The sequence below is a fragment of the Artemia sp. Qi Xiang Cuo genome, chromosome 13 (assembly GCF_049724085.1).
Source record: "Artemia sp. Qi Xiang Cuo chromosome 13, ASM4972408v1, whole genome shotgun sequence".
NCBI classification, from domain to species: Eukaryota; Metazoa; Arthropoda; class Branchiopoda; order Anostraca; family Artemiidae; genus Artemia; species Artemia sp. Qi Xiang Cuo.
Genome location: NC_142806.1, coordinates 52,530,180 through 52,557,334, shown reverse-complemented (window position 1 = coordinate 52,557,334; position 27,155 = coordinate 52,530,180). Strand labels below are relative to the sequence as shown.

The 27,155-nt window shown below is 37.4% G+C and overlaps 1 protein-coding gene across 1 annotated transcript in view; it reads left to right on the top strand.

Annotated features, from left to right (window-relative positions):
* The first annotated feature begins 7,113 nt into the window (after window positions 1-7,113).
* LOC148945409 (uncharacterized) overlaps window positions 7,114-27,155 on the top strand; it is a 40,204-nt gene continuing 20,162 nt past the window's right edge. Inside the window, exon 1 of the mRNA XM_089099308.1 lies at window positions 7,114-7,421. Coding sequence (XP_088955434.1) covers window positions 7,250-7,421 — 172 coding nt within the window. The 5' untranslated portion in view covers window positions 7,114-7,249. The remainder of the gene's footprint in view (window positions 7,422-27,155) is intronic.

Sequence of the window (27,155 nt, the reverse complement as noted above, 5' to 3'; positions counted from 1 at the left end):
TTTATCTCACTTTCTCTGCTTATGTGTCTGGGCGGGTGTTTGCCTATCTCAATGCCTGTCATTGTTGGTTTGCATGTCAGAATCCATATATTTATATGTGTTTTTGTCTCTCTCACTTTTTCTGCTTATGCGTCTGGGCGAGTGTTTGCCTATCTCAATGCCTGCGATTGTTGCTTTGCATGTCTGACTCTATATATTTGCATGTTTTTTTGTCTTTCTCACTCTCTGGGCCTGTGTGTCTGGGCGGGTATTTGCTTATCTCAGTGCCTGTCTCTGTCGGTTTGTCTGTCTGAATCAATATATTTGCCTGTGTTTTTATCTCTCCCACTCTCCTTGCCTAGTTGTCTAGGTGGATGTTTGCTTCTCCCAAAGCCTGTCTATGTCAGTTTGTATGTCAGAATCTATATATTTGCATGTGTTTTTATCTCTCTCACTCTTTTTGTTTGTGTGTTTGCTTGTGTATATATACACATATATTGATATGTGTTTTTGTCACTCTCACTGTCTTTGCTTATGTGTCTGGGAGGGTGTTTGCCTATCTCAATGCCTGTCATTGTTTGTTTGTATTTCTGAATCTATATATTTGCATGTGTTTTTATCTCTCTCACTCTTTTTGCTTGTGTTTTTTTTTTTGGGGGGGGGGGTGTTTGCTTATTCCAGTGCATGTCTTTCTCGGTTTGTATCTTTGAATCTATATGTTTGAATGTATTTCTCAATCTCTTTGTCTGTGTGTGTCTGGGCAGGTGTTTGCTTATCTCAGCGCCTGTCTTTGTCGGTTTGTATGTCTGAATCTATGTATTTGTGTGTGTCTCTCACTCTTTTTGCTTGTGTGTTTGGTCAGGTGTTTGCTTCTATCATTGTCTGTCTTAGCCTACCCTAGAAATAATGGGGATACAACAAAGTAATAGATAACATATTTTAAATGAAATAATGACTCATATGATATCAATATAAATATATGGTAGATACATTATTATACATTATTAATATCAATGATCAACTTTGGACATTTTGAATTTGTTCTATAAGATAGTTCTCCATGTTCTCTCTTGATATTGTAGCTATGGTCTTCTCTTAACTTCTAATCGGTAGAATAATCATTATTCCATTTTTAGTCATACACAATATTTACTGGTGTGTCACCGACAGGTTCAATATGCGTTTCGTCTTTGGTATTATTTGATTCGTTGACTGTTTGATTAATGGTAGTAACGTTTGCTGGCACTTTGTTTTTCATCGATTCACCTTTAAATTCCTTGATGATATTTTGCACCAATGCCCCTTCTATTTTTCCGGCAATTGCACTATCTATTATAACATCCTTTTTACACAGGTAACACTTCCGGCACGCAGAGAAGATATGGTTTATGATATTAGTAGACGAGAAGGCCTTTCTTTTTGTCTTTGCTTTTATTGAATGCTAATACCTAAAAGATGACGATAGGTTCTATCAACAGGTAGCATGTTACCGGAAGCACTAGCAAGAAGATGTCCCTCTTCATCCACTATTTTTTTATGTTAGCGTTCTCTTTGAGTGCAATCATCTCCGGAGATCTCAATCTCGCATATCCACCATTTGTAAAATAGAATTTTTTTGGTACTCCAAAGAAATTTAATTGCTTACTGTCATGACAATGCGTGCATACGTTTCCGTTAGTGCTACCACTTGTACTTATTTCATAGTTTAAATAGTTCTCCTTGTCAGCATTCAATACTATAATAACACTATCATGTGAACACACTTTCTTAAAATGTTTCATCTTCACTTTTTTATAGATATTAGTTATGTGTTTATCGTTCCACTGTGTAAAAAATACTGATTTAATACATGCAGTAAACTAGGTAGTGTCAATAACCGGTCATTGAGTACCAGTGGGAAAGCTGCATCGTGTCTCTGAGCAAGCATAGAGTACAAATGTTAGAGCCATAAGCATATTTCATGTCATTTTAAGATACGTAAAAAAAAATAAAATAAATAAAGTTGAATAATTTTGAAGGCTAAAAAAATTTAGCTTAAAAAAAGTGCTACTACAAACAATATTTTTCTAACAGTAAAAGTCACGATTAACATTTCTATATCATTCTCAATTTTAATTTGGAAAATATTAAATTAGATTTTTTATGTATTAAGTATGTTACAAGTCATTCTATGAGATGTAAAGGAAATTTGAAAAAATATATCATGTTAAAAAAACAAATAAACACAAATTAAAAAAAACTTCAAAAAAAGTATAAAAAATGGGGGGGGGGGGAGGGGGGCCGAAAAGTTAGGACGAGGGGGCCCCCTTGGAGTTTTGGGGTAGGGGACCTTTGGAGGTCCCTGGTGGTTAGGGTCATTGGTGCTTATCATCCTTGACGGTTCATACTCATATGCACCTCACTACTTGATTTGCATGGATTTCTAAGGGTTGTTCTGAATTTCATTATTAAAATTCTTTTCTTACCATCTACATCTCTATTAGTATCAACTTTTTAGTATACTATGACGTCAGACCATATTTTATATTGACAACACTGTTCAAACGGTACTTGTGTATTATACAGAACACATTGGTGAAGTAAAGCTAGGTCAACTCACAGGGCCATTTTATCATCGTTAACCAGTCTCATAGATTGATGCTATTCCAAATCTATCATAAATAAGTTATTAGTTAACACCATTTTGAATTTACCTTAAGTGCTAATCGGTTGAACCCTTTTTTACCACCTTCATACGATCCGATCACTAATTAGGATCATTCACACCCCTATTATTCAATCAACAATTAAGATCGTTCATATAGTCCAATTCGCAAATGCTTTACCCTTTTTTTGCAAATAAAGTTATTTTTTGGTGAATGATGTAACACCATATGCCAATCAATCAATTCTGAGTGTAGCATCCTATTCTTTAATTAGCGGCGACGCAGTCCTAACAAACTAGTCTTGACTAAAGGCAATTGTCGAAAAAATAGGTGTTGCTTCAGAAACCAGTCTGGTTGCATTACACAATCCCGTCCATGGTTCCAAATATAACGTGTTTGATCGCTTTATAGGTCCATCAACTTGATACGTTTCAGTGGTTCCTATAGGTCCTATAGAAATGGGTTTTGCCTCAGAAACCCGTCTGGTAGCTCCTGTATCGTTCATAGTAATAGGTGACTGTCTTTGGTAAGTCAATGTACCGGTTAAACTGCACTGTATATTCATGCCCCAGGCTTGTGTCATTCCATGTGTAATTGATAGCTATTACACGCACACTATCGCTTTATAGGTCCATTATATGAAGGGCTTGCTGGCATTATGCACTGTGCTCGTCAAACTGCACACATATCCATGCCTCAGGCGTAAGTTTTGTATCTATTACATCGATACTACTAGTTTATACGACAACATTGGCAAAGACCTAACTTCCAGAACTTTCAACGATGTTGAACAAAATGTCTATTTCAAAATTTTGATTAGATGTGTTTGGGGAAATGGCGGGATTGAGATGAGCGTTAGTTGCCCTCCAATCACTTTTGACTATTAAATAGGGTACTAGCCGTTTCAATTTTCAATCGAATGAGCCCTTTTTAATTTTCTAGGACAACGCTTTTTATAAAACCTTATATGCCCCCAGGGCATAACTTACAACACTTGCGGTGAGGGATGTGGGGGGAGTGTCATCCTCAAAGACATAATTTCTGAACTTTTCAACCACATTGAACCAAATGGCTATCTTAAAATTTTTATTGGATGTGTTTGGGGAAATGGTTGGCGTAGGAGGGGTGTTAGTTTTCCTCCAATCACTTTTGACTATTAAAAAGGGCACTAGCCCTTCGAAGTTTCCAAGTTTCTATAACAAAACTCTCTATAAAAACCTTATATGCCCCCAGGGCATAACTTAAAACCCTTGCTCCGAGGGGTGAGGGGGGGGGGGCTTATCATCTTCAAAGACATAATATACCGAACTTTCAACTACGTTGGAAAAATGCCTATCTCCAAATTTTTATTGGATGTGTTTGGGGAAATGCTGGGCGTGAGAGGGGGGTTAGTTGCCCTCCAAACAGTTTCGACTAGCCTATAAAAAAGGGCACAAGCCCTTATAATTTCCAGTTGAATGAGTCTTTTTTGAAGTTTCTACGACAACATTTTCTATAAAAAAAAAACGTATATATACCCAGGGCAAAACTTACAACCGATGGCTTGAAGGCTGGGGGGGGGTTGTCATCATCAATGGCATAAGGTCCAGACCTTTCAACTACGTTGAACAAAATGGCTATCTCGATATATCATTGGATGTGTTTGGGGAAATGGTGGACGTGAGAGGGGGGTTAGTTGCCCTCCAATCCCTTTTGACTATTGAAAAGGGCACTAGCCCTTTCAATTTCCAATCGAATGAGCCCTTTTTGAAGCCTCTACGAAAACGCTTTCTATAAAAACCTATATGCCCCAGCGCATACCTTACAACCTTTGCCCCGAGGGGTTTGGGGGATTTGTCATCCTCAAAGACATAATTTCCAGAACTTTAAACTACATTGAAGAAAATGCCTATCTCAAAATTTTAATTGGATGTGTTTGGAGAAATGGTGGGCGTGAGAGGGGGGGGGTAGTTGCTCTCCAATCACTTTCGACTATTAAAAAGGGAACTAGTCCTTTCAATTTCAAATCAAATGAGCTTTTTTTTGAAATTTCTACGACAACATCTTCTATAAGAACCTTAAATTCCCCCAGGGAATAACTTACAACCCTGCCCTGAGGGGTGTGAGGGGTTTGTCATTCTCAAAGATATAATTTCCAGAACTTTCAACCACGTTGAAGAAAATTGCTATCTGAAAATTTTAATTGGATTTGTTTTAGGAAATAGTGGGCGTGAGAGGGGGGTTAGTTGCTCTCTATTCCCTTTCGACTATTAAAAAGGGCACTAGCCCTTTCAATTTCAAATCAAATGAGCTTTTTTGAAGTTTCTACGACAACACCTTCTACAAAAACCTTAAATGCCCCCAGGGCATAAATTACAACCCTTGCCCTGGGGGCTCTGATGGGTTTATCATCCTCAAAGATCTAATTTCCAGAACTTTTAACTACTTTTAACAAAATGACTATCTCAAAATTTTTATTTGCATGTGTTTGGGGAAATGGTGGGCGTGAGAGGGGGGTTAGTTGCCCTCCAATTACTTCCAACTATTAAAAAGGGCTTGCAATTATTAGCCTTTACAATTCTCAATCGAGTGAGCCATTTTTTAAGTTTTTACCACAATACTTTCTATAAAAACCTTATATGTCCCCAGGGCATAACCCTTGCCCTGAGGGCTGTAGGGGGAGTTTCATCCTCAAAGACCTAGTTTCCGGATCTTTCAACTATGTTGAACAAAATGTCCTTCTCAAAATTTTGATTGGATCTGTTTGGGAAAATAGTACCCGTGAGAGGGTGATTAGTTGCCCTCCAATCACTTTCGACTATTAAAAAGGCCAATAGCCCTTTGAATTTCTAATCGAACGAGCCGTTTTTGAAGTTTCTACGAAAACACTTTCTATGAACACCTTATATGCCACCAGAGCATAACTTACAACCCTTGCCCCGAGGGGTTTATCATGAGAGGATTATCATCCTCAAAGACCTAATTTCCAGAACTTTTAACTACGATGAACAAAATGGATATCTCAAAATTGTTATTGCATGTGTTTGGGGAAATGGTGGGCGTGAGAGGGGGGTTATTTGCCCTGTAATAATTTTAAACTATTAAAAAGGGCACTAGCCATTTGAATTTCCAATCGAGTGAGCCCTTTTTGAAGTTTATATGGCAACGATTTCTATAAAAACCTTATATGCCCCCAGGGCATAGCTTACAACCCTTGCCCTGGGGGCTGTGGGGGGGGGAGTGTCATCCTCAAAGACATAGTTTCCAGACCTTTCAGCTACGCTGAACAAAATGTCTATCTCAAAATTTTTATTGGATGTGTTTGGGGAAATGGTGGGCGTGAGAGGGGGGTTAGTTACCCTCCAATAACTTTCGAGTATAAATGAATCTTTGGATTTTAATCACACAATGAAATTGTAAGATTTAAGAATACATTTTTTTAAGGATTTTAAATTTTTAAATTTTTAACGGATGGAAGGAGAGGGAGGAGGGTCATTTAAACAATTAAAATTTAGGGGAGGGGGGCAATTCTATATTCTTATAAGATTTTCATTGAAAATACCAAAAAAGATTGCTTTGGTGAAAATGCTAAAAGATGTATCCTTAAAACCGAAGGAGCGAAAATCCTAGGCAGATGTCTCCCCCCTTTATTGGTGCTCCTGGGGCCCTGTATGCTGTAAGAAGATGCTGTAATATGCTGTAAAGAAGAGTCACCAACTATAGGCAGTAAAAAAACAGGGTGTCATCATTAGCCCGCATAAGAAGTTAAAACGAGGCTAGCCTCGTTTTTTTTGTTTTTTTTAATGACTTGCCAGAAGTCTCTTTTGGCCTTATAATCATCTTCCCCTGTAAGTCTCCTTGTAATTTTTTTTTAAAGAAACAATCCCCTAGTTAATATTCTTAATTAAAAAACAAATCTTGGGGAATACCATGAGAATACAGTAATAAAAGACTCTTTGTATTTTTTTTTTTTTTTTTTTTTTTTAGATTAGGCTATAGTGCTCAATGGGATTTTATTTGAATGTATTTCTTTGTCCTGTAGGGTAGACATTTGGATTGTCTTATATAGTCAAAGGCTATATTCTGAAGGAAATCTAAAAATACAAACTGTATATAATTGAGACTGTACCAGAAAAGATATACAAAAATACAATCTAAAAGCTTAATTATATATATATTTTGATATTTTACCTATTCTCAAGTTTGGACCCTTTTCATTGAGCCTGCTAATGCTCAATGTTTTCTACCTTTTTCCAGGAAATACGGCCTTCTTCCATCAAAATAAACTCCATTTGGCCTGCTAATACTTAGTCCCCCCCCCCCTTTCAATGAAATATTACCTTCTTTCACCAAAATAAAACCCACTCGTATTAAATCTCTTTCGCCTTGTTACATTTTAAATACACACAAAACAATCAATACTGACATCTTTCTTAAGCTTCTAGTTACGGAACCGCCTTAAGCTATTGACAAAACATGCATTCTTGAGCATACTTAAGTTCGCCCGCTGGGAGAACAAAAAGGCGGTTAAGTTCTCCTAAGCTGAAAACTCAATAAATTCAGTACGCACTTAGTCTTGGTCTCTTGAATATGGTGTAAAGTTAGACGTATAATATTCAATTGTAAGTAGAGAAGATCTATAGAAAATGGAAGGAGCTAGGTGGGGTTCAGATGCTGATAAAATGCTGATTCTTTTTGTGAGAGTAAGACCTTGTTTATATGACGCACAACTTTATGAAAATAAGGATGCAGATCTGAAAGAGATTGCTTGGACCCAAATTACTAAGAAGCTCGAACTCGAAGGCTACAATTTTACAGGTAGATAAAATTAATACTTTAATTATCTCGATAATGGAAGTAGACAGGATTCTTTTTTTTGGGAGGGGGGGTGTCATTACTTTTGAAAAATCATTCTTTTTGCCGTAATTATTATAAGAAAAATATACTTTTGGTAAACTTACAAAGCTTGAAAACACCTGAAAAATAATAACAATGCACCGCCCCCCTCCCCTCTGACAGTCCCAGATATAGCCAAAATAATATAATTTTTCATGGTTTTGTACCTCGGGATGCATCATGTCTTCTAAGTTAACCAATTTATCCCATTCTTGACCCACTGAAAAACGTTCCGAAAATTGATTGCAATAGCTTGGAATTGTTGGTTAAAAATATATTTTAAAAATGATTTTAAAATGTGCATAAAAATTGAAGTAAAGATGCTAATCTGATTAATTGAAACACGCTGCATATTTTAAAGTAAGAATTGCATTGTTTTAGGGTTCTAGTTTTGTATGTATCCTATGGCTATATGTGAGACTATCATGGGGGATATTTCAGAGAAGTGACGACAAGATTTGGAAGGAGTACAAAATAATTTTATTTTATTAGCATGCTTTCTTTAGATATGGCTAGCCCCTATAAGTTTTCCTCATCCTTTTTAATTTTGGAGAAAGAAATGTCTGGACCCCCAAAACCATTCCCCAAGACTGTGTTCTGCAACGAATCACTGGCTTGCCCACGATTTAATTATTGGGTAGGGAGCTGCTCACAATTATCTTTCCGTTTCAAAATATAACCAAATTGTTTATGACATATTGCGCCAGTGTTGTTAATTCTAGGTCTCGACTGAGTAAATGAATGAAGGGGGCACCCACTTTACGCCAGCTGGTGTATATCTCAGAAAGCCACTCGTGCTACAAAGCTCCGCCACGCTTGGTACAGTTTCCACCACGCTCGGTACAGTTTCCACCACGCTTGGCACGTGCCACCTGGAATATTTGGTTTCTGAAAGGGGGTGCCCCGTCGAAGTGAACAAACTTTGCAGAACAAACATTGCACTCAGGAGCACTGCCAGGAAATTTTCTATGGTCAGGGGAAGTGTTACTGATAGCTTTAAATAGCGACGTAGACCACACTGCCTTTCCATCAAAAACAACAAATAACATGTAGAACAATAGGGATTTTTTTTTCGTAAGACTGCGGAACTCTTAACTTTAAATGAATATTTTGACCCTATGTCAAAGGGCCGTCCTCAGCATAACACAGATAAAATTACAAAAGAGAAACTTACATTAAAATACGAGATTTTAAAACTAGTTATTTTAAAACAGCCCTAGCATCATAACTTCAACGAAGTTCAACCAGGTCTCTAGTCCTTTCACTTTGATTCAACTTATTTTGCTTATATTTGAGCCGGAAGGGTGAGGGCTATAATTAATTTTTCCCTAGGCACCACCAACCATAGGAATGACTCTGTTGCTGACCACATGCTTCAAAAGTAGCATGTGTAAAACTAAAAATAAAAGTCGAGCTAAACAAAATCTAGTCTTAAAAATCTCTCTGAGTTATTTGTTCTAAATACATAATTTATGCGAAGATTACTCTTGTTTGGGAGGAACCAAAGGCAAGAAATTCTAGTTTGGATAAATTTCTGAGAAAACTTTTGCATAAGCGATAAGAGGGGATTTTTGTTTTAACGATACATTTTTTCAGCAGATGAAAAACAAGCGAGCTTTAGTTTTAACCCCTTTTAAAAGCTCTTGTCCAATTTTATACAGCCACGCTGTAGGTGGCTACAGCGCTAATAGATCAGCGCTGTAGCCAGCATCATTGTAGTGAACAAACATACTCTGAAATTTTACTGGATATATTAAACTCGGATTAAGAAAGCTATAAGTTTAAAGATTGCTACTGTTATTAGATATTATTTTGGAGCTACTGTACTCTAAACTTGCGTCAAGAAATAAATTTTTTTAACATTGTTTCCCCCTCCCAGGGCTCTTAATATTTTTTTTCTTACTGAAATTAGAGACCCAATAACTGGAAATCACTGTCAATCTGAATATTAACAGTTCAACAATGATGACTGAATATCAATCACGTTTTTACTAATTTCAAACGTTCTTACCTGGGTAAATGTTGAGTTGTATTTTATTTCTTATTTGTGACAAATTTGTATGCAGCGATAGATTAATTAATTTATCACCATGCAGGTTGACAGAACAAGTAAATTGAACTTTGAGAGGATAATTAATATGTTATTCAGGATATTCAGTAAAAATATTGTTATTTAGGACTAGGATTTTAGTAAAGTAAGTTTGTTTTCTTTGTGTAGCTCAGAGGCACCGATGCAGGAATTGACTAGGTAAAGAAAAATAATGTCAGGGGGTACCAGGCATTTACCCTCCCGGAAAATAAACCCCACGTAGAAAATACTCCTTTCACGGGCATAATTGAAACCCACCTAGAAAATACCCCTTGTGGTGAAAATAAAAGTTCAAAATAGGGATAAAATCCTTTTTAATAGACAGTGTATAGAAATTCACAAAAAATACCAGATATTTCGGTCACATAAACAGGGACCGTCATCAGTAGTAAAACAAAACTAAAACAATTTAAAACAAAAGTTTATATACTAAATCAAATAAAACTACATATTGTTTAATTCTCTAATTCTATTCAAAGCAAAGGTAGAAGCTAACTTATTTGACCTTCTTTTACTTGGCCCATTAGCTTTCATTTACGTAACATTTGGACAGACGTCAACTACATTGTGTGAACTGAACTTTACTCTGTCAGATTTTAATAAATTATCATAGATAGAGTTCAGCCCAAATTCACCTGTATCCCGATTCAAAGCAATATTCTTGAATAAGATTTTCTTTATTTCAAGAGTTTCACGAAAATTTTGCTTTAAACCCCGATCCCTAAAAATCAAAGAGACATTCTCGAACAAAATAAAATGATCTGGAAAATTAAAAATATGTTCTGAAAGGGCTGAAGTAAAATTTTCAGACTTAAAATCTTGCTTTAAAGCCGAAGAAATAGAATCTTTATGTTTTAATAATCTCATTTCCAAACTCTGGTTAGTACGTCCACATATGAGCTTCCGCAAGTACATGGGATCTGATAAACCCCACTTTGTTGCTCCAATGAAATTAGATCCTTCCCAGAATTTGGAAAACTACCCAATGTATTATTACTCTTTAAAGCTACCCTTAGACCATTGCTTTGTAAAATTCTTTTAAGTTTTTCACTTAGCCCGGGTACATATGGCAAGGAACAATTTGTTCCTTGCCATAAAAAAAAATGACTAATTTAAGTTATTGCGACGTATAATGAAGAGTGGCTTGATTCAAATGCCTTTGCAAATCGAGCACGACGATTCAGTACAGCTATCAGCGGGTCGGCTATACCATACTTCAGTGATATTTTCGAGTTCCTCAGCTAAATTGGAAGACGAAGGAGATATTTGCCATATCTGTAGAAAGTAATAATAAGATAAGATAAGTTTTATTCTTCATTAAATACACATACAATATTAGATGTTATAAATCCCTCAAAGGCTCATTGACCTGTACAAAGAGTGAAGACATATGAATTACATACTCAAGGATAAAAAACAAAAGAAAATTTAAAATGATCACTTACTCACATATGAAGGAGAAGAAAAGAAAATATAAATAAAATAGAAACTATAGAAAAAATTAGAATAAATAAACTAAATTAATTAATTATATTAAATAGACTCAAAAAAAAAAAAAAAAAAAAAAAAAAAAAAAAAAAAATATTACTATAAGCGAATTCCTGCCGTCGAAACAGACTGTAATTATTAAACTGTAATAAAATGGTGCGAAAGCAATAAAATTTAACCTGTTTTCATGAATGCTACTCCTTAGTGAACTATACAAGTTTCACCAATAAAAAATGATAATCATACCTGAGGCCTGGGAGTCATAGCGCAGAGAAAACCACCATAAAACAAACTAACCATTCAGGGGACATCAACTCCACAAAAAAAAAAAAAAAAAAAAAAAAAAAAAAAAAATATTCAGTTTGATTCTTAACTAAATGGTCCTTAAGAATCCTCTTGAAAGTGCCAAACGAGTGGCATTTCTGTACTGAAGAAGGCAGGGAGTTCCAAACCTGATGACAAGCGCTGAGGGGATTGAAATCTGACCGCACAGTGGGAGTAGGAGGAATGCAGATATTATGTGACGAACGAAGGTTATATGGAGCTGAATCAGAAATAAACTGAGGAGTTTTTTGAAGAGATTTTGGAAGATTGCCATGAGGCTGATGAAAAACAGAAGAAGCACAAGAAAGAATGTAGATAGACTGTAGATTTAGAAGCGGTCTTGGTGAAGAAGGGTTGGTGTCAATAACCAGACGCCGTTTTTTATCATACATGACATAAAGCGACCGCAGTGTAGAAGGAAAAGTAGACATCCATACTATGGGGCAATTAGAGACATATGACTGGACAAGGCAGAAAAAAAGAAGCTTCAGAATAGATCCAGGAAAGGTGTGTTTGAGTTTTCGAATGACACCCAAACTCCGTGAGACCTTAACCCTAATCATGGTTATATGGTGTCTAAACGAAAGGTTCTCATCAATCAGGATACCAAGAAATCGGACCAACCGATTCTTTGGTCTACACAAGAAGCCTTGTGACACCTGAAGCTGTGTCAGTTGAGGGAAAGCTACACCAATTCGAGCAAAAATAAGAAAATGTGACTTGGTAACATTCAAGGCCAAGTAATTCGCCTCAAACCATGAAACTACTCTCTCAAATATTGCCACCAGATTAGACCTGACATCAAATTCCGTCCTCCCTAGAGTCCCAAAAGTGCTGTCGTCAGCAAAAGCAACGAGGCAATCTTCATTAGAAGTAGCATTGGGACACGAAGGAACATCCGGATGACACAGATTGTAGCATACCAGAGGACTGGTGTTCTTGACTGCTGAAATCAGATCATTAACATAAATCAGAAATAAAACGGGGCCAAGAACAGATCCCTGAGGAATGCCATAATCTACTTCAGAAGGGCTTCGGAAAAGCGGATCAATTGAATTAAGTCTACCAGAAAGATATGATTCAAACCAAGAGAAAGCATTTGATATTATACCAATATGCGATAATTTTCAAAGAAGAATCTGATGAGTCAAAGAATCAAAAGCTTTACGAACATCCAAAAATAAAGCTGCCGGGATAAGACCAAAATCTATTGCCGAATGAATGAAATTCAAGAGAGATGCGCAAGCATGCTCTGTAGAGTGATTTGCTCGGAATCCAAACTGGAAATCATGGAAAAATTTTTTGACATCCAGAAAACTAAGAAGCCTGGATAGCATAGCCTTCTCAAAAATTTTGCTGAAAACAGATAAAAGAGAAATTGGCAAGTAATTTGCAGGGTCATTCTGGGACCTACCTTCATACAGCGCTATTACATTAGCTCGCTTGAGTTATTCAGGAGAAATTCCATTCACGAAAGACAGATTGACAAGCTTAGTCAATGGGGACAGAATAGCGGGAAGAACAGCACGGATAAACCTTGTAGGAATTTTGTCTGGCCCTGAAGACGATGAACCTTTGAGTGCATTTACGATCCGAGCTACCTCAAACTCAGAAACAGGGTTCAAAACCATTGACTTTAAACATGGGGGTCCAAGATAGGCTCTGAAATCGCAACGAGGAGTTGTAGAGCTCACAGATGAAGCAGTCGCTTTTCCTATATGCGCAAAAATAAGACAAAAGTTCTAGCTGAAAATTTTATTCTCCTTGGAAAGTTTTGTCGTCCACTATAAGCGTTGTTGGATCCTATCGCTAAAGGGGAGTAGGCTTAAGTAAATAACTAATAATTTTCAGTTTCTCCAAAACATCCTTTCAACACTCAGAAAACTTCCTGTGATAATACTGAGACTTGGCCTTCCGACACAGAGAATTAAATATATTCCTATAGACCTTGAACCGCTGATGATGAGAAGCAGATGACGAAGCCTTATATAGTTTCCACAGATAATTTTTCCTTTTCCAGCTTTTATGGAGACCTGGAGTCATCCATGGATTCAGCAGTACTATCCCTTTCGAGGTATGAGGCTTTAGATTTTGGTGGCAAACTTCTAAAACGACTTCTTTTACAGACTCAGAGAAGAAATCAAAAGAGTGGTTACAATCCGATTCGGAATCCAATCTATCACATGGCTGTTCAATCAAACAAAAATTAAGTAGACTGATCTCACTGACGCCAAAACAAACAAATGGGAGATAAGATGGCGAAAGTCTACACTGCGATCGATTAGCAGTCCTATAGGCCTACCGTGAAATAGCAGGGAAATGATCAGAAATATCACTAATCATCACCGAATTATCTAAGACATCCAGTGACGAAAAAAATATTATCAATAAGTGATGCATGCATCTCAGTAACTCGGGTTGGTATACAAACTGAAGGTAGAGCTCCCGCAGAAAGCATCATTGACAAAAAATCTGCAGCCGAAGCAGAATTTTGATCCAGCAGGTTAATATTGAAATCCCCCATAAGGATTAGTTCGTAAGGATGCTTTTGGAGTAAGTCCAAAACCTCTTCTAGAATTTTCATAAACGAAGGAATAGATCCACTAGGGGATCTGTATAACCAAACCAACAACTAAATTCTTACAACCTGACTTAATCTCAATAAAAAGGGATTCAAAGATTCCTTCCTCATTTCTACTCAAATCACTTCGGAAATTATATACAAGATGATCGGCAATATACAGGGCAAGGCCACCTTTCGCCATCTGTTTTCGCTTCATCCTCTCCATCCTAAATCTTTGGATATCTAAAAGCATATCCTTTTTTGAATCCAGGAAAGTTTCACACAATCCAATAACATCCGGAGTTCCACCACTGACGATCCGTTTCAGCTCATCAAAAGAGGAACTCATCAAAAAGCTCATCAAAAGTAGACCAAATACTTCGGCGATCAGACGAAGTAAATATTTTCCAAAACGGAGATAGGGCTAGTACATGTGGCAAAACAAAAGCGTTATACACCCTTGCGAGTAGAAAACGGTTAAAGTGGCACTTCATTGAAACGAGAATTCCATAAGTTCTGCGTGTCTTTACAGCGAACAACGAAACAAGGCATACGGGTATAAGACTAGAAGACTACATTTACACGCGCTTTTAATTTACTATACATATTCCTCAGTGCGCTTAGAATAGGCTTATCCACGCCACGCTTCCGATCAGACAACAATATCTGAGGGTGCACACCGGAGTCAAACGTGCGGTTGACATCGTGACCGGCAAAATACAATGTCGCATTTGAATCATCGGTGTCAATCAACAAATTAGTAATCATATAATGCGCGTGTTCTCTACTTATGTTATTTTTGAAACCAAATTGGTTACCCGGTGTGTTACATGTAGCACTAAGCCTATTTACAACAAGCAATTCAAATAACTTGCACAGTACAGGCGCGACAGTTATCGAGAAATAAGAAAAGCACTGCCCCCCGTCTTTTCCCTTTTTTAGTACAGGAGTAATTACACCCGTCTAGAATAGGTCTGGAACAATCCCAAGATTAAAAATCATTCGGTACAGGAAACCAAGGTGCTCGAAAAGGTTCTGACTTCCCGCTTGCAGATGCATATCTGTTTTGCTCTTTAAATACATTTAAATGTAACGTCATTCGCATGATTTTTTTTCGAAATTAAGGCTCTATGTATAGTCAACTGATGGGTGCACGTCCTGCCCGGTGGCTGGCGTTTACCCCCCTCCCCGGAGTCTTATTATTTTTATTTTCCGTAGGGGGAAGGAATTTTGGTACTTGTGTATTATGTGCCACTCACTCAAGTTTGCGCTGTGTAAAATTCGAAAACACACCACGTTTGTTTCGTTAGTTTCTTCGTTACTTTAGAAATAAATTTGGGCTATAGATTTGCACATTAGGGGGGGTGGGGGTAAAGTATAGCGGGTCTGCATGCAAGATGTGTTTGGTACAATTATTCTGCATATTAGATAGATAGATAGATAAGTGTATTTTGAAGCCAAATATACGGCCATGAACACAGTAAAATAACATAAATAAAAGGCACAAATACCGTAAATTTTGATCAGTGATCATCATAAAACACTTAAATGAAACACTTAGACCTCGGCGCCACGCCGGCGCACTGACCGAACGCCGCCAACGAGAGGCCCGGTTGACCGCCGCCGAAGTGTCACAACGCCGCTGGCGTGCCAAAGCGCGCTGCCGCCGGCAGAGGAGGTGGCATTCGGCTGACTTTGAATTAATATTGCGGCAATTCTTTATTGCGTCAACCACAAAGTCGGAGCTTTTCTTTTCTCGCTTGGTTAGGTATTTCGATTTTCCTTATTAGAAATCAAGCAGGGCTTGCACTATCCCTGAATTTTCGGGGAGTTCCCTGAAAATGTTAGTGTCACTCCGAAAAAAATTTGGTTCCCCGAAAATTATCCAATCACGGTGCCACCCCTAGTGATTTACCGCTAGTGACTATCCCTGCCAAATATTACTTTGTACACCATATTTCTTCACTACTCTCTTGTTCGTTAATTTTCGTCTCTTGTGTTACGTTGCATAAACCAGACAGATAAAATTGCAATATGAACGGTTCTTCATATGTTGACAAAAGTATCGTCTTTATGAAATCATAGACAGCGCACGACCGTTGCCTAAGTAAAGAACGATGTGGGCACAATGTGTTTTTTTTTCTCCATAACCGGGTACTTCATATCAAAGGAGTAGTTGTAGAAACTTCAAAAACGCCTCATTTAATTTGAAATTGAAGTGGGTAGTACCCTTTTTAATAGCGAAAGTGATTGGAGGGCAACTAGCCCCCCCCCACGCCGATCGTTCCCCCAAACACGTCCAATCAAAATTTTGAGATAGCCATTTTGTTCAGCGTAGTTGATTTCCAGTTAGAAAATATGTTTTTGACGAGGACACTCCCCCACAACCCTCAGGGCAAGGGTTTTAAGTTATGCCCGGAGGTCATATAAGGTTTTTATAGAAGGAGTTGTCGTAGAAACTTCAAAAAAAGCTAATTCGATTGGAAATTTAAAGGGCTAATGCCCTTTTTAATAGTCGAAAGTGATTGGAGGGCAACTAGCCCCCCCCCCCCACGTGCATCATTCCCCCAAACACATACAATCAAAATTTTGAGATAGCCATTTTGTTCAGCGTAGTTGATTTCCAGATAGAATATATGTTATTGAGGAGGACACTCCCCCACAACCCTCGGTACAAGAGTTTTAAAATACGCCCTGAGGGCATATAAGAACGATGTTGTCACAACGTACTATTTATTATTTTTTCCCTTTAGAGCAGGGCACTTCGTATCGAAAAAGTTGTCGTACAAACTTAGAAAAGGGCTCATTCAATTGGAAATTGGAGTGGCTTGTGCCCTTTTTAATAGTCGAAAATGATTGGAAGGCAACTATTACCCCTTCCATGCCCATCATTTCCCGTATCACATTCAATCAAAATTTTGAGATAGCCATTTTGTTCAGCGTAGTCGGTTTCCAGATAGAAATTATGTTTTTGAGGAGGACACTGTCCCAGAGCCTTCAGGGCAAGGGTTTTAAGTTATGCCCTGGGGGCATATAAGGTTTTTATAGAAGGCGTTGTCATAGAAACTTCAAAAAGGGGGCTCATTCGATTGGGAATTCAAAGGGCTAGTGCCCTTTTTAATAGTCGAAAGTGATTGGATGGCACCTATCCCCCCCAAAGGCCCATCATTCCCCTAAACACCTCCAATCAAAATTGTGATATAGCCATTTTGTTCAGCGTAGACTAGTTGATTTCCAGATAGAAAATATATTTTTGAGGAGGATACTCCCCCACAACCCTCAGGACAAGGGTTTTAAGTTATGCCCTGGGGGCATATAAGGTTTTTATAGAACGCATTGTCGTAGAAACTTCAAAAAGGGGGCTCATTCGATTGGGAATTCAAAGGGCTAGTGCCCTTTTTAATAGTCGAAAGTGATTGGATTGCACCTATCCCCCCCAAAGGCCCATCATTCCCCCAAACACATCCAATCAAAATTTTGAGATAGCCATTTTGTTCATTGTAGGCTAGTTGATTTCCAGATAGAAAATGTGTTTTTGAGGAGGATACTCCCCCACAACCCTCGGGACAAGGTTTTTAATTTATGCCCTGGGGGCATATAAGGTTCTTATAGAAAGCGTTGTCGTAGAAATTTCAAAACAGGCTCATTCGATTGAAAATTCAAATGGCTAGTGCCCTTTTTAATAGTCGAAAGTGATTGGAGGGCACCTAGGGCCCCCCCCCCCGCAACGCCCATCATTCCCCCAAACACATCCAATCAAAATTTTGAGATAGCCATTTTGTCCAGCGTTGTTGATTTCCAGATAGAAAATATGTTTTTGAAGAGGACACTCCCCCACAACCCTCGGGACAAGAGTTTTAAAATACGCCCTAGGGGCATATAAGAACGATGTTGGCACAACGTACTATTTATTGTTTTTTTCCTTTAGAGCAGGGCACTTCGTATCGAGAAAGTTGTCGTACAAACTTAGAAAAGGGCTCATTCAATTGGAAATTGGAGTGGCTTGTGCCCTTTTTAATAGTCGAAAGTGATTGGAAGGCAACTATTACCCGTTCCACGCCCATCATTTCCCGTAACACATTCAATCGAAATTTTAAGATAGCCATTTTGTTCAGCGTAGTTGATTTCCAGATAGAAATTATGTTTTTGAGGAGGACACTGTCCCACAGCCCTCAGGGCAAGGGTTCTAAATTATGCCCTGGGGGAATATAAGATTTTATAGAAAGCGTTGTCGTAGAAACTTCAAAAAAGGTTCATTCGATTGGCAATTCAAAGGGCTAGTGCCCTTTTTAATAGTCAAAAGTGACTGGAGGGCAAATAGCCCCCTCCCACGCCCACCATTACCCCCAAAACATCAACTTAAAATTTTGAGATAGCCATTTTGTTCAGCGTAGTTGATATCGAGATAGAAAATATATTTTTGAGGAGGACACTCCACCACAACTCTCAGGGCAAGGATTATAAGTTATGCCCTGGGGGCATATAAGGTTTTTATAGAACGCATTGTCGTAGAAACTTCAAAAAGGGGGCTCATTCTATTAGAAATTCAAAGCGCTAGTTGCCTTTTTAATAGTAAAAAGTGATCGGTGGGCTACTAGCCCCCCCCCCCCACACCCATCATTCCCCTAACCACACCCGATTTAAAGTGTGAGATGGCCATTTTTTTAGCGTAGGATTGTTGATTTCTATATGGAAAATATATTTTTGAGGAGGACACTCCCCCAAAACCCTCAGGGCAAGGGTTTTAAGTTTTGCCCTGGGAGTATATGAGGTTTTTACAGAAGGCATTGTCGTAGAAATTTCAAGACAGGCCTATTCTATTAAAAATTCGAAGGGCTAGTGCCCGTTTTAATAGTCGAAAGTGATTGGAGGGCAACTAGTCCCCCCCCCGCCACGCTCATTATTCCCCTAAACACATCCAATCAAAATTTTGAGATAGGCATTTTTTTCAGCGTAGGCTAGTTGATTTCAAGATAGAAAATATGTTTTTGAGGAGGACAATTCCCCACAACCCTCAGGACAAAGGTTTTAAGTTTTGCCCTGGGGGCAAATAAGAGTTTTATAGAATGCGTTGTCGTAGAACATATTTTCTATTTGGAAATCAACCAAATAGAAAATATGTTTTTGAGGATGACACTCCCCCACAACTCTTAGGGCAAGGGTTTTAAGTTATGCCCTGGTGGCATATAAGGTTTTTATATAAGGCGTTGTCGTAGAAACTTCAAAACAAGGTGATTCGATTCGAAATTTAAAGGGTTAGTGTCCTTTTTAATAGTCGAAAGTGATTGGAGGGCAACTAGCCCCCCCTCCCACTAGTCCCTCATTCCCCCCAACACATCCCACCAAAATTTTGTGATAGCCATTTTGTTCAGCGTAGGCTAGTTGATTTCCAGATAGAAAATATGTTTTTGAGGAGGATATTCCCCCTAAACCCTAAGGGCAAGGGTTTTAAAATATGCCCTGGGGGCAAATAAGATGTTTATAGAAGGCGTTCTCGTAGAAACTTCAAAACAGGCTCATTTGATTGGAAATTCAAAGGGATAGTAGTTTTTTTAATATTTTATGTTGCTTGGAGGGCAACTAGCCCCCCCCCCCCACCCATCCGTCGCTCAAACATATCAAATCTGAATTTTGAGGTAGACATTTTGTTCAGCGTAGGCTAGTTGATTTCTATATAGAAAATAAATTTTTTATGAGGACAACCCTCAGGGCAAGGGTTTTAAGTTATGCCCCGGGGGCGTATACGGTTTTTATAGGCGTTGTCGTAGAAACTTCAAAACAGGCTCATTCGATTGGAAATTCAAAGGGCTTGTGCCCTTTTTAACAGTCGAAAGTGATTGGAGGGCAACTAGCCCCCCACGCCCATCATTCCCCCAAACACATCCAATCAAAATTTTGAAATAGCCATTTTGTTCAGCGTAGGCTAGTTGATTTCCAGATAGAAAATATGTTTTTGAGGAGGATACCCCCCCCCTACAACCCCCAGGGTAAGGGTTTTAAATTATGCCCTGGGGGCATATAAGGTTTTTATAGAAAGAGTTGTCGTAGAAACTTCAAAACAGGCTCATTCGATTGGAAATTCAAAGGGCTAGTACCCTTTTCAATAGTCGAAAGTGATTGAAGGGCAACTAGCCCCCCCCCCACTCCCATCATGCCCCCAAACAATACAATCAAAATTTTGAGACAACCATTTTTTTCAGCGTGGTTTATTTCCAGATAGAAAATATGTTTTTGAGGAGGACACTCCCCCACAACCCTCAGGGCAAGGGTTTTAATTTATGCCCTGGGGGAATATAAGGTTTTTAGAGAAAGCGTTGTCGTAGAAACTTCAAAAAAAGCTCACGATTGGAAATTCAAAGGGCTAGTGCCCTTTTTAATAGTCGAAAGCGATTGGAGGGAAAATAGCCCCCCCCCCCCAATGCCCATCATTCCCCCAAACACATCCAATAAAAAATTTTGAGATAGCCATTTTGTTCAGCGTAGTTGATTTCCAGATAGAAAATATGTTTTTGAGGAGGACACTCCCCCACAACCCTCAGGGCAAGGGTTTTAAGTTATTCCCTGGGGCCATGTAAGGTTTTTATTGAAATCTTTGTCGTAGAAACTTGAAAAAGGGCTCATTCGATTTGAAATTTAAAGGGCTAGTACCATTTTTAATAGTCGAAAGTGATTGGTGATATTTTTTGTTGTTGTTGTTGTTGTTTCGACCAGGACACTTTGTATCGAAGGAGTTGTCGTGGGAACTTCCAAAGGGGCTCATTCGATTGAAAATAGAAGGGGCTGATGCCCTTTTTAATAGTCGAAAGTGATTCGAGGGCAACTATTCCCCCTTCCACTCCCACCCTCCCATTCGCCCATTATGTTTAAAAACTAAATGTTGCCTTAAGATTAATTCAACATGCACTGTGATAATCCTAATTCCCAATAAGGCATCTCAGCAGTATCCAAATAATAACTGAGGGTATTATGTTCAAACTTTCTGGGCTACTTCTACTCTTAGAATTTAACCAAATCAAAATACCATAAGTGTATCCAGGCTATCAAAGAAAGTAAACAGATTTTTTTGCAAATGGTATTAAGTTTTCCATTTCAGGTCAACTAGAGGAGGTATGAAACTAAATTAAACAGTACTGTTTGTCTCCAGGTTTTTAAAAGGGTGTATGTTGTTAAAAATTGCTGAAAATTTTTCTCCAGCATAGAAATAGCAGGCCAAATTATAAAGTCTTATAAAACGAAATGATTTAAAGTGTTATTTTCTTTTTCCCTGAAAAAACTATGTCAATATAAAACGAACAGAAATTAATTAAAAAAAACTTTACAAAAATAAAATCAAATAATCTACCAAGTGTGAAACTACCACAAATCAGCATCGGTAAATAAATGAAACCCAAAACGAACAGAAATTACAATAAATAACTGAGTCAAACTCAAAACGAGCAGAAATTAACATAAGTTGGGAGCAAAACCCATATACCTTCCCAAGGCCAGAACAAAATTCGCACTTTAATGAAAAAAAATATAAATGTTTTTACTTTTATAACTTTAATAAATCAAATAATATTAACATTTTGATTACTAAATATCAGTATATGTATATTAAACTGAAAATGCACGTTCATTTGTATATTTTCAGTAAAGTGCAAATTTTGTTCTGGCTTTGGCAAGGCATAGGGGTTTTGTTCCCAACTTATGTTAATTTCTGCTCGTTTTGAGTTTGACTCGGTTATTTATTGTAATTTCTGTTCGTTTTGGGTTTCATTTATTTATCGATGCTGATTTGTTGTAGTTTCACACTTGGTAGATTAATTGATTTTATGTTTGCTCGTTTTTTGTTTAATAGAGTTATTTACTTTTCTTTGAAAAACTTATTTTGTGGAAAAAGTTTTTTAATTAATTATATAAAAAACAAGTTTTTTTTTAACTGAAAGTAAGGAACTACATTGAAACTTAAAACGAACATCAATTATTCCGTATATGAAAGTGGCTGTCCCCTCCTCAATGCCTCGCTCTTTACGCTAAAGTTTTTTATTGTTTTAAAAAGTAGAGTGGTGAAAAAGAGTCAAACCTTAGCGTAAAGAGTGAGGCGTTGAGGAGGCGATAGCCCCTTTCATATACAGAATAATTGCTGTTCGTTTTAAGTTTGATGTCGCTCCTTACTTTCAGTTAAAAAAACTTGTTTTTTATTTAATTTCTGAACGTTTTTCAACTAATGCAGGCTCGATTTTGGGTCACCGTGCATAAAAAATCAAAACACTATTTGCATATTAATTTTGGCAAATTTATTCCGGATTCGAAGGGTCGCCCCCTCCTCAATACCTTGCTCTTTACGCTAAAGCTTTTAGCACTTTTAAAAAATCTTCCTGTTCTAATTAAACAGCCCCTGTCTTTCAATTTTAGTAAACAGGCAAATTTAAGCGTAAAGAATAAGGTATTGAGGAGGGAGCAACCCTTCATATATGGCATAATTTCTGTTCGTTTTTTTAAATAGTGCCGGTAAATCTTGCTCACACCCTATGAAATATATCCCTCCCCCTCATGGAAAACTTTTCCGTGGAAATTTCATATCAACGTAAAGTGCACTCCCCCCCGTCAAATTCCCTCCAGACAGTTCCTTCCTCACTGACAATCCTCGCTCTCTGTAAAATTGCTTGTGAATTATTCACCCTGAAAAATTCTCCTTAGCTATTTTTCATTGGAAAACACTTTAATCTATAATCGGTTTCTTGATCCATAATCACTCCATAAATGCCCCCTTCCATGGAAATTATTTCCCAGAAAAGAAAACGTGTGGATAAAAGCCCCCGGATAATTCCCCCAGAACATCTCCATATAAAAAAAAATTGGCAAGAGAATGTGAGACAATTAAAAAAAAAATCAATAGTAATTCTGTCAAAACTCCCCAGTGTAGCATTTCCCCTAGAATATTCACTCATCAGAAATTTCCCTCCCAAAGGAAGATTCTACGCTTAGAAACCCACCCCAAGCACACCCCCCCCCCAAAAAAAAATGGCTGTATACTTCCCAATAACAAATAATATATGTAAACAATGGGCAAAGTTCACAACTTGCAGCCCTTCCCCCGGGGACTGTGGTGGGTCATTTTACATCTAAAAACATAGTTATTAGATTTTTCGACTATACTGAACAAAATGGCTATCTCAAAATTTCAATTCGGTGACTTTGGGGGGGGGGATGAGCGTGGGACAGGGCCTAGTTGCCCTCCAATTTTTTTGGTCACTGAAAAATGGCACTAGAATTTTTCATTTCCGTTCGAATGAGCCCTTTCGCGATATTTTAGGACCACTGGGTAGATAAGATCACCCCTGGGAAGAAAAAAAAAAAAAGCACGCATCCGTGATCTTTCTTCTGGCAGAAAAAAAAATTACAAAATTCAACATTTTTGCATATAGAAGCTTCAAATCCCTACACCAGGGTTATCTGATACGCTGAATTTGATGGTGTGATTTTCATTAAGATTCTATGACTTAAGGGGGTGTTTCCCCCCTTTTTGAAAATAAGACAAATGTTCTGAGGCTCGTAACTTGTTATGGGTAACACTAAAATTGATAAAATTTTTATATTTGAGATTAGCATAAAAGTCTAATTCTTTTGACGCATCTATTGGTATCGAAATTGGTATCCGTTTTTTAGAGTTTCGGTTGCTACTGAGCCGGGTCGCTCCTTACTTACAGTTCGTCACCACGAACTATTTGATGAGATTAAACCATTTTGAATGCAGTTTCCCAATTGCTATAAGATTTTTACATCATTCGTAGTCAAGAATTTTATTTTTAAGTTGAACAGAACGCATAAACTATTGATAGTCAAAAGAATATTGCGGCAGCTCAATCGTAAGTTTGTAGAATTTTGTTTTCTTTTACTATTTTTAGATACATTTTATTAATGTTCAGTTCACAATTATTGAAAGCCTGATAGATCAAACAAAATACAATCTTCTTTCTGAAAATTTTTTAGCCCCCCCCCCCCTCCCAAAAAACCTTCTAGGCTATTGAGACAAAATTTAGCTATAGACTGTGTACAAGGTTGGGGAATTGAAGATTGAAACGGAAGTGCCCCCAAAAATATGATTTATAAAAAAAATGTATGTTATTGCCTACAAGGGGGGGGGGATAAGGGGCTATCATTTTAAAATGATAATACCTCACTTTTTTTAAATTGAAAGTAGGGATGCCAAGAGCTTCTTTTTTTTCATTTGAAGTGGAGACGGAAGAAAATGATATCAAATTCCCTTGGAAACCATAGAAATATTTTGATAGACCCAAGGCACCCAATTGAGACTTTTTTATTGTCTTGGGTATTTTGGGATTTTTCATAGGCTACTGGCCTAATTTTCCTTTTGTGTGTGCTCCTTTTTAATTATGTTCCTAGGATCTTATTGAATGTCACCGAAAATCTATTATCAATTATTTGATTTATTATGCAAGGGTTCTGAAACCCCACAGCCATTTCGTTTCTACCGGATTTTTACTTCTCTTGATGAATAACGAAGAAGACCAGCGTCCAGCCAGCGACTTGCGAAGTTTTTAACTCATGAATAGGCCCGAATCTTTTGTAAATTCAAGCTGGGATTTGAGAAAGACTGATGAAAACATTAATGTTTGCTAGCAACATTGATCGCACCTGTGGGGCGCCGCCGACATCTTACCGACGGCGGCGCGAAAAAATCATCGGCGGCGCGCCGCCCCTAGTCTTCTCTTATCGGCGCGGCGCCGGGGTCTAGAAACACTACATTAACTTAATAATCGTACTTAATACTTGTAAAAACAGTTATTAAAAAAAAAAACACTTAACACTTGGAAAAAATACTTAAATTAAACATTACATTTAATTTATACTGGAATTTTTTTTTTTAGTTTACAAAATTTCCATATACCTCGCTATTCTTCTGTAATTTTTAGTGACCATATACCTAGAAAGAATTGTTTTCTGACTTCAAACTGTCCATTGACATTTACTCATTGACAGTACATTTTCATAGGATAGTCCACCTAGTAGCAACTGGTAGCAACCAAACTGTCATTTTCTTGTAAAAGTCTCTCATCTCCCTTCACACTCCCTTTGGCATTTTTTAAAGCAGCCATATAATGTTCTACAAGATCCGTCTCTGCTTTAAATTAAAAACAAATAATCAACTTTTTGGTATCCCTGCTTTCAATAAAACAATTCAGAAATTGTCACTTAAATATAATATTTACCTAGCCCCCTCCCGCCTCTGGACACCACCTTGATAGGATACCGTCTCTGCTTTAAATTAAAAAAATAATTAACTTTTTGGCATCCCTGCTTTAAAAAATAAATAAATTTGAGATATTATCATTTAAATATAATACCTCCCTAACAGTCCCCCCCCCACTCAATACCACCTTGATAGAATACCATCTCTACTTTAAATTAAAACAAATAAATTTTTGGCATCCCTGTTTTCAATAAAAAAATTCAAGGTACTATCACTTAAATACAATAACTCCCAAAATTTCTTCAGAAAGAAGATTGTATTTTCTTTAATCTATGAGGCGTTCAACAGTTATGTATTAAACATTAAGAAAATCATATCTAAAAACAGCAAAAGAAAAAAAAAATCTGCAAACTTATGATTCAGCCGTAGAAACAATCTGTCGACTATCAAACAGTTCGTGGTAACGAACTTTAAGTAAGGAGCGACCCGGCTCAATGGTAACCGAAACTCTAGAAAATTTTCTTTTGATAAAAAAAGATACATCAAAAGAATTATATTTTAATGCTAATTTCAAATTTATAAGTTTCATGAAGTTTAATTCTACTCATCAATCGTTCGGCGCCGGAGTAAATTCGGCTTAGTTTCGAAACAGGGGGGAAAGACCCCCTAAAAACTATATAACCTTAATGAAAATCACACCATCATATTCTGCGTATCAGAGAACCCTATTGTAGAGGTTTCAAGCTCCTATCTACAAAAATGGGGAATTTTGCATTTTTTGCCAGAAGAAAGATCACGGGTGCGTATTTATGTGTTTGTTTGTTTGTTTTTTTTTTTTTTTTTCCCAGGGGTGATCGTATCGACCCAGTGGTCCTAGAATATCGTAGGAGGGCTCATTGGAATGGAAATTAAAAGTTCTAGTGCCCTTTTTAAGTGACCAAAAAAATGGAGGGCAACTAGGCCCTCTCCCACGCTCATTTTTTTCCCAAAGTCATCTGATCAAAATTTGAGATAACCATTTTGTTCAGCATGTTCGAAAATATTATAAGTATGTCTTTTAGGATGACTTAATCCCCCGAACTTCCCGGGGGGAGGGCTGAAAGTTATGAACTTTACCCAATGTTAACATATAGTATTGGTTATTTGGAAGTATACAGGCGTTTTCAGGGGAGATTTTTCCTGGTAGTGGGGGGGGGAGGGATGGGTCAGGGGTTATGTGGGAGGATCTTTCCATGAAGGAAGTTTTCATGGGGGTAGGGACATTGCTATGAAGGGGACGCCGGACTTCCCAGCATTATTTAAAAAAAGATCATAAATTTAATATAAAAAAAAACAAGTATTTCAACTGCAACAGCAGCAACGTCGAAACTTTAAACGAACAGAAAATATTACATATATAATTGGATTCACCCCGTAGTCAATGCCTCGCTCTTTAAGCCAAAGATTTTTTAGTACTGTCATAAGAGCTATTTATTCTAATTAACGGCCTTTGTGATTAACCGGTCAATTATAAAGAATTGGAACAAAATTTGAACATTCGCTTAAAGAGCAAGGTATTGACTAGGGGGTTAACCCGCTAATAAATGTATTAAAAATATATGAATATAGAAGTTCGTTACGTAAGTTAATTCGTAAGTTACGTATATTTATTACTAATAAAAACGTTCGTAAATAAAATTAAACAAGTTTCGAGAAAGCCATTTAACTAAATTAAAGTAAATTAATATGAAAATTTTGTTTTAATTATTCATGTACGGTGAGCTACGATCAAAACCTGCATTTATTCAAAAACGTTCAAAAATTAAATAAAAAAAACAAGTTTTTTAAACTGAAAGTAAGGAGCGACATTAAAACTTAAAACGAACAGAAATTATTCTGTATATGAAAGAGACTGTCCCCTCCTCAACGCCTCGCTCTTTACGCTAAAGTTTGACTCTGTCTCACAACTTTATTTTTTAAAACAATAAAAACTTTAGCGTAAAGAGCGAAGCGTTG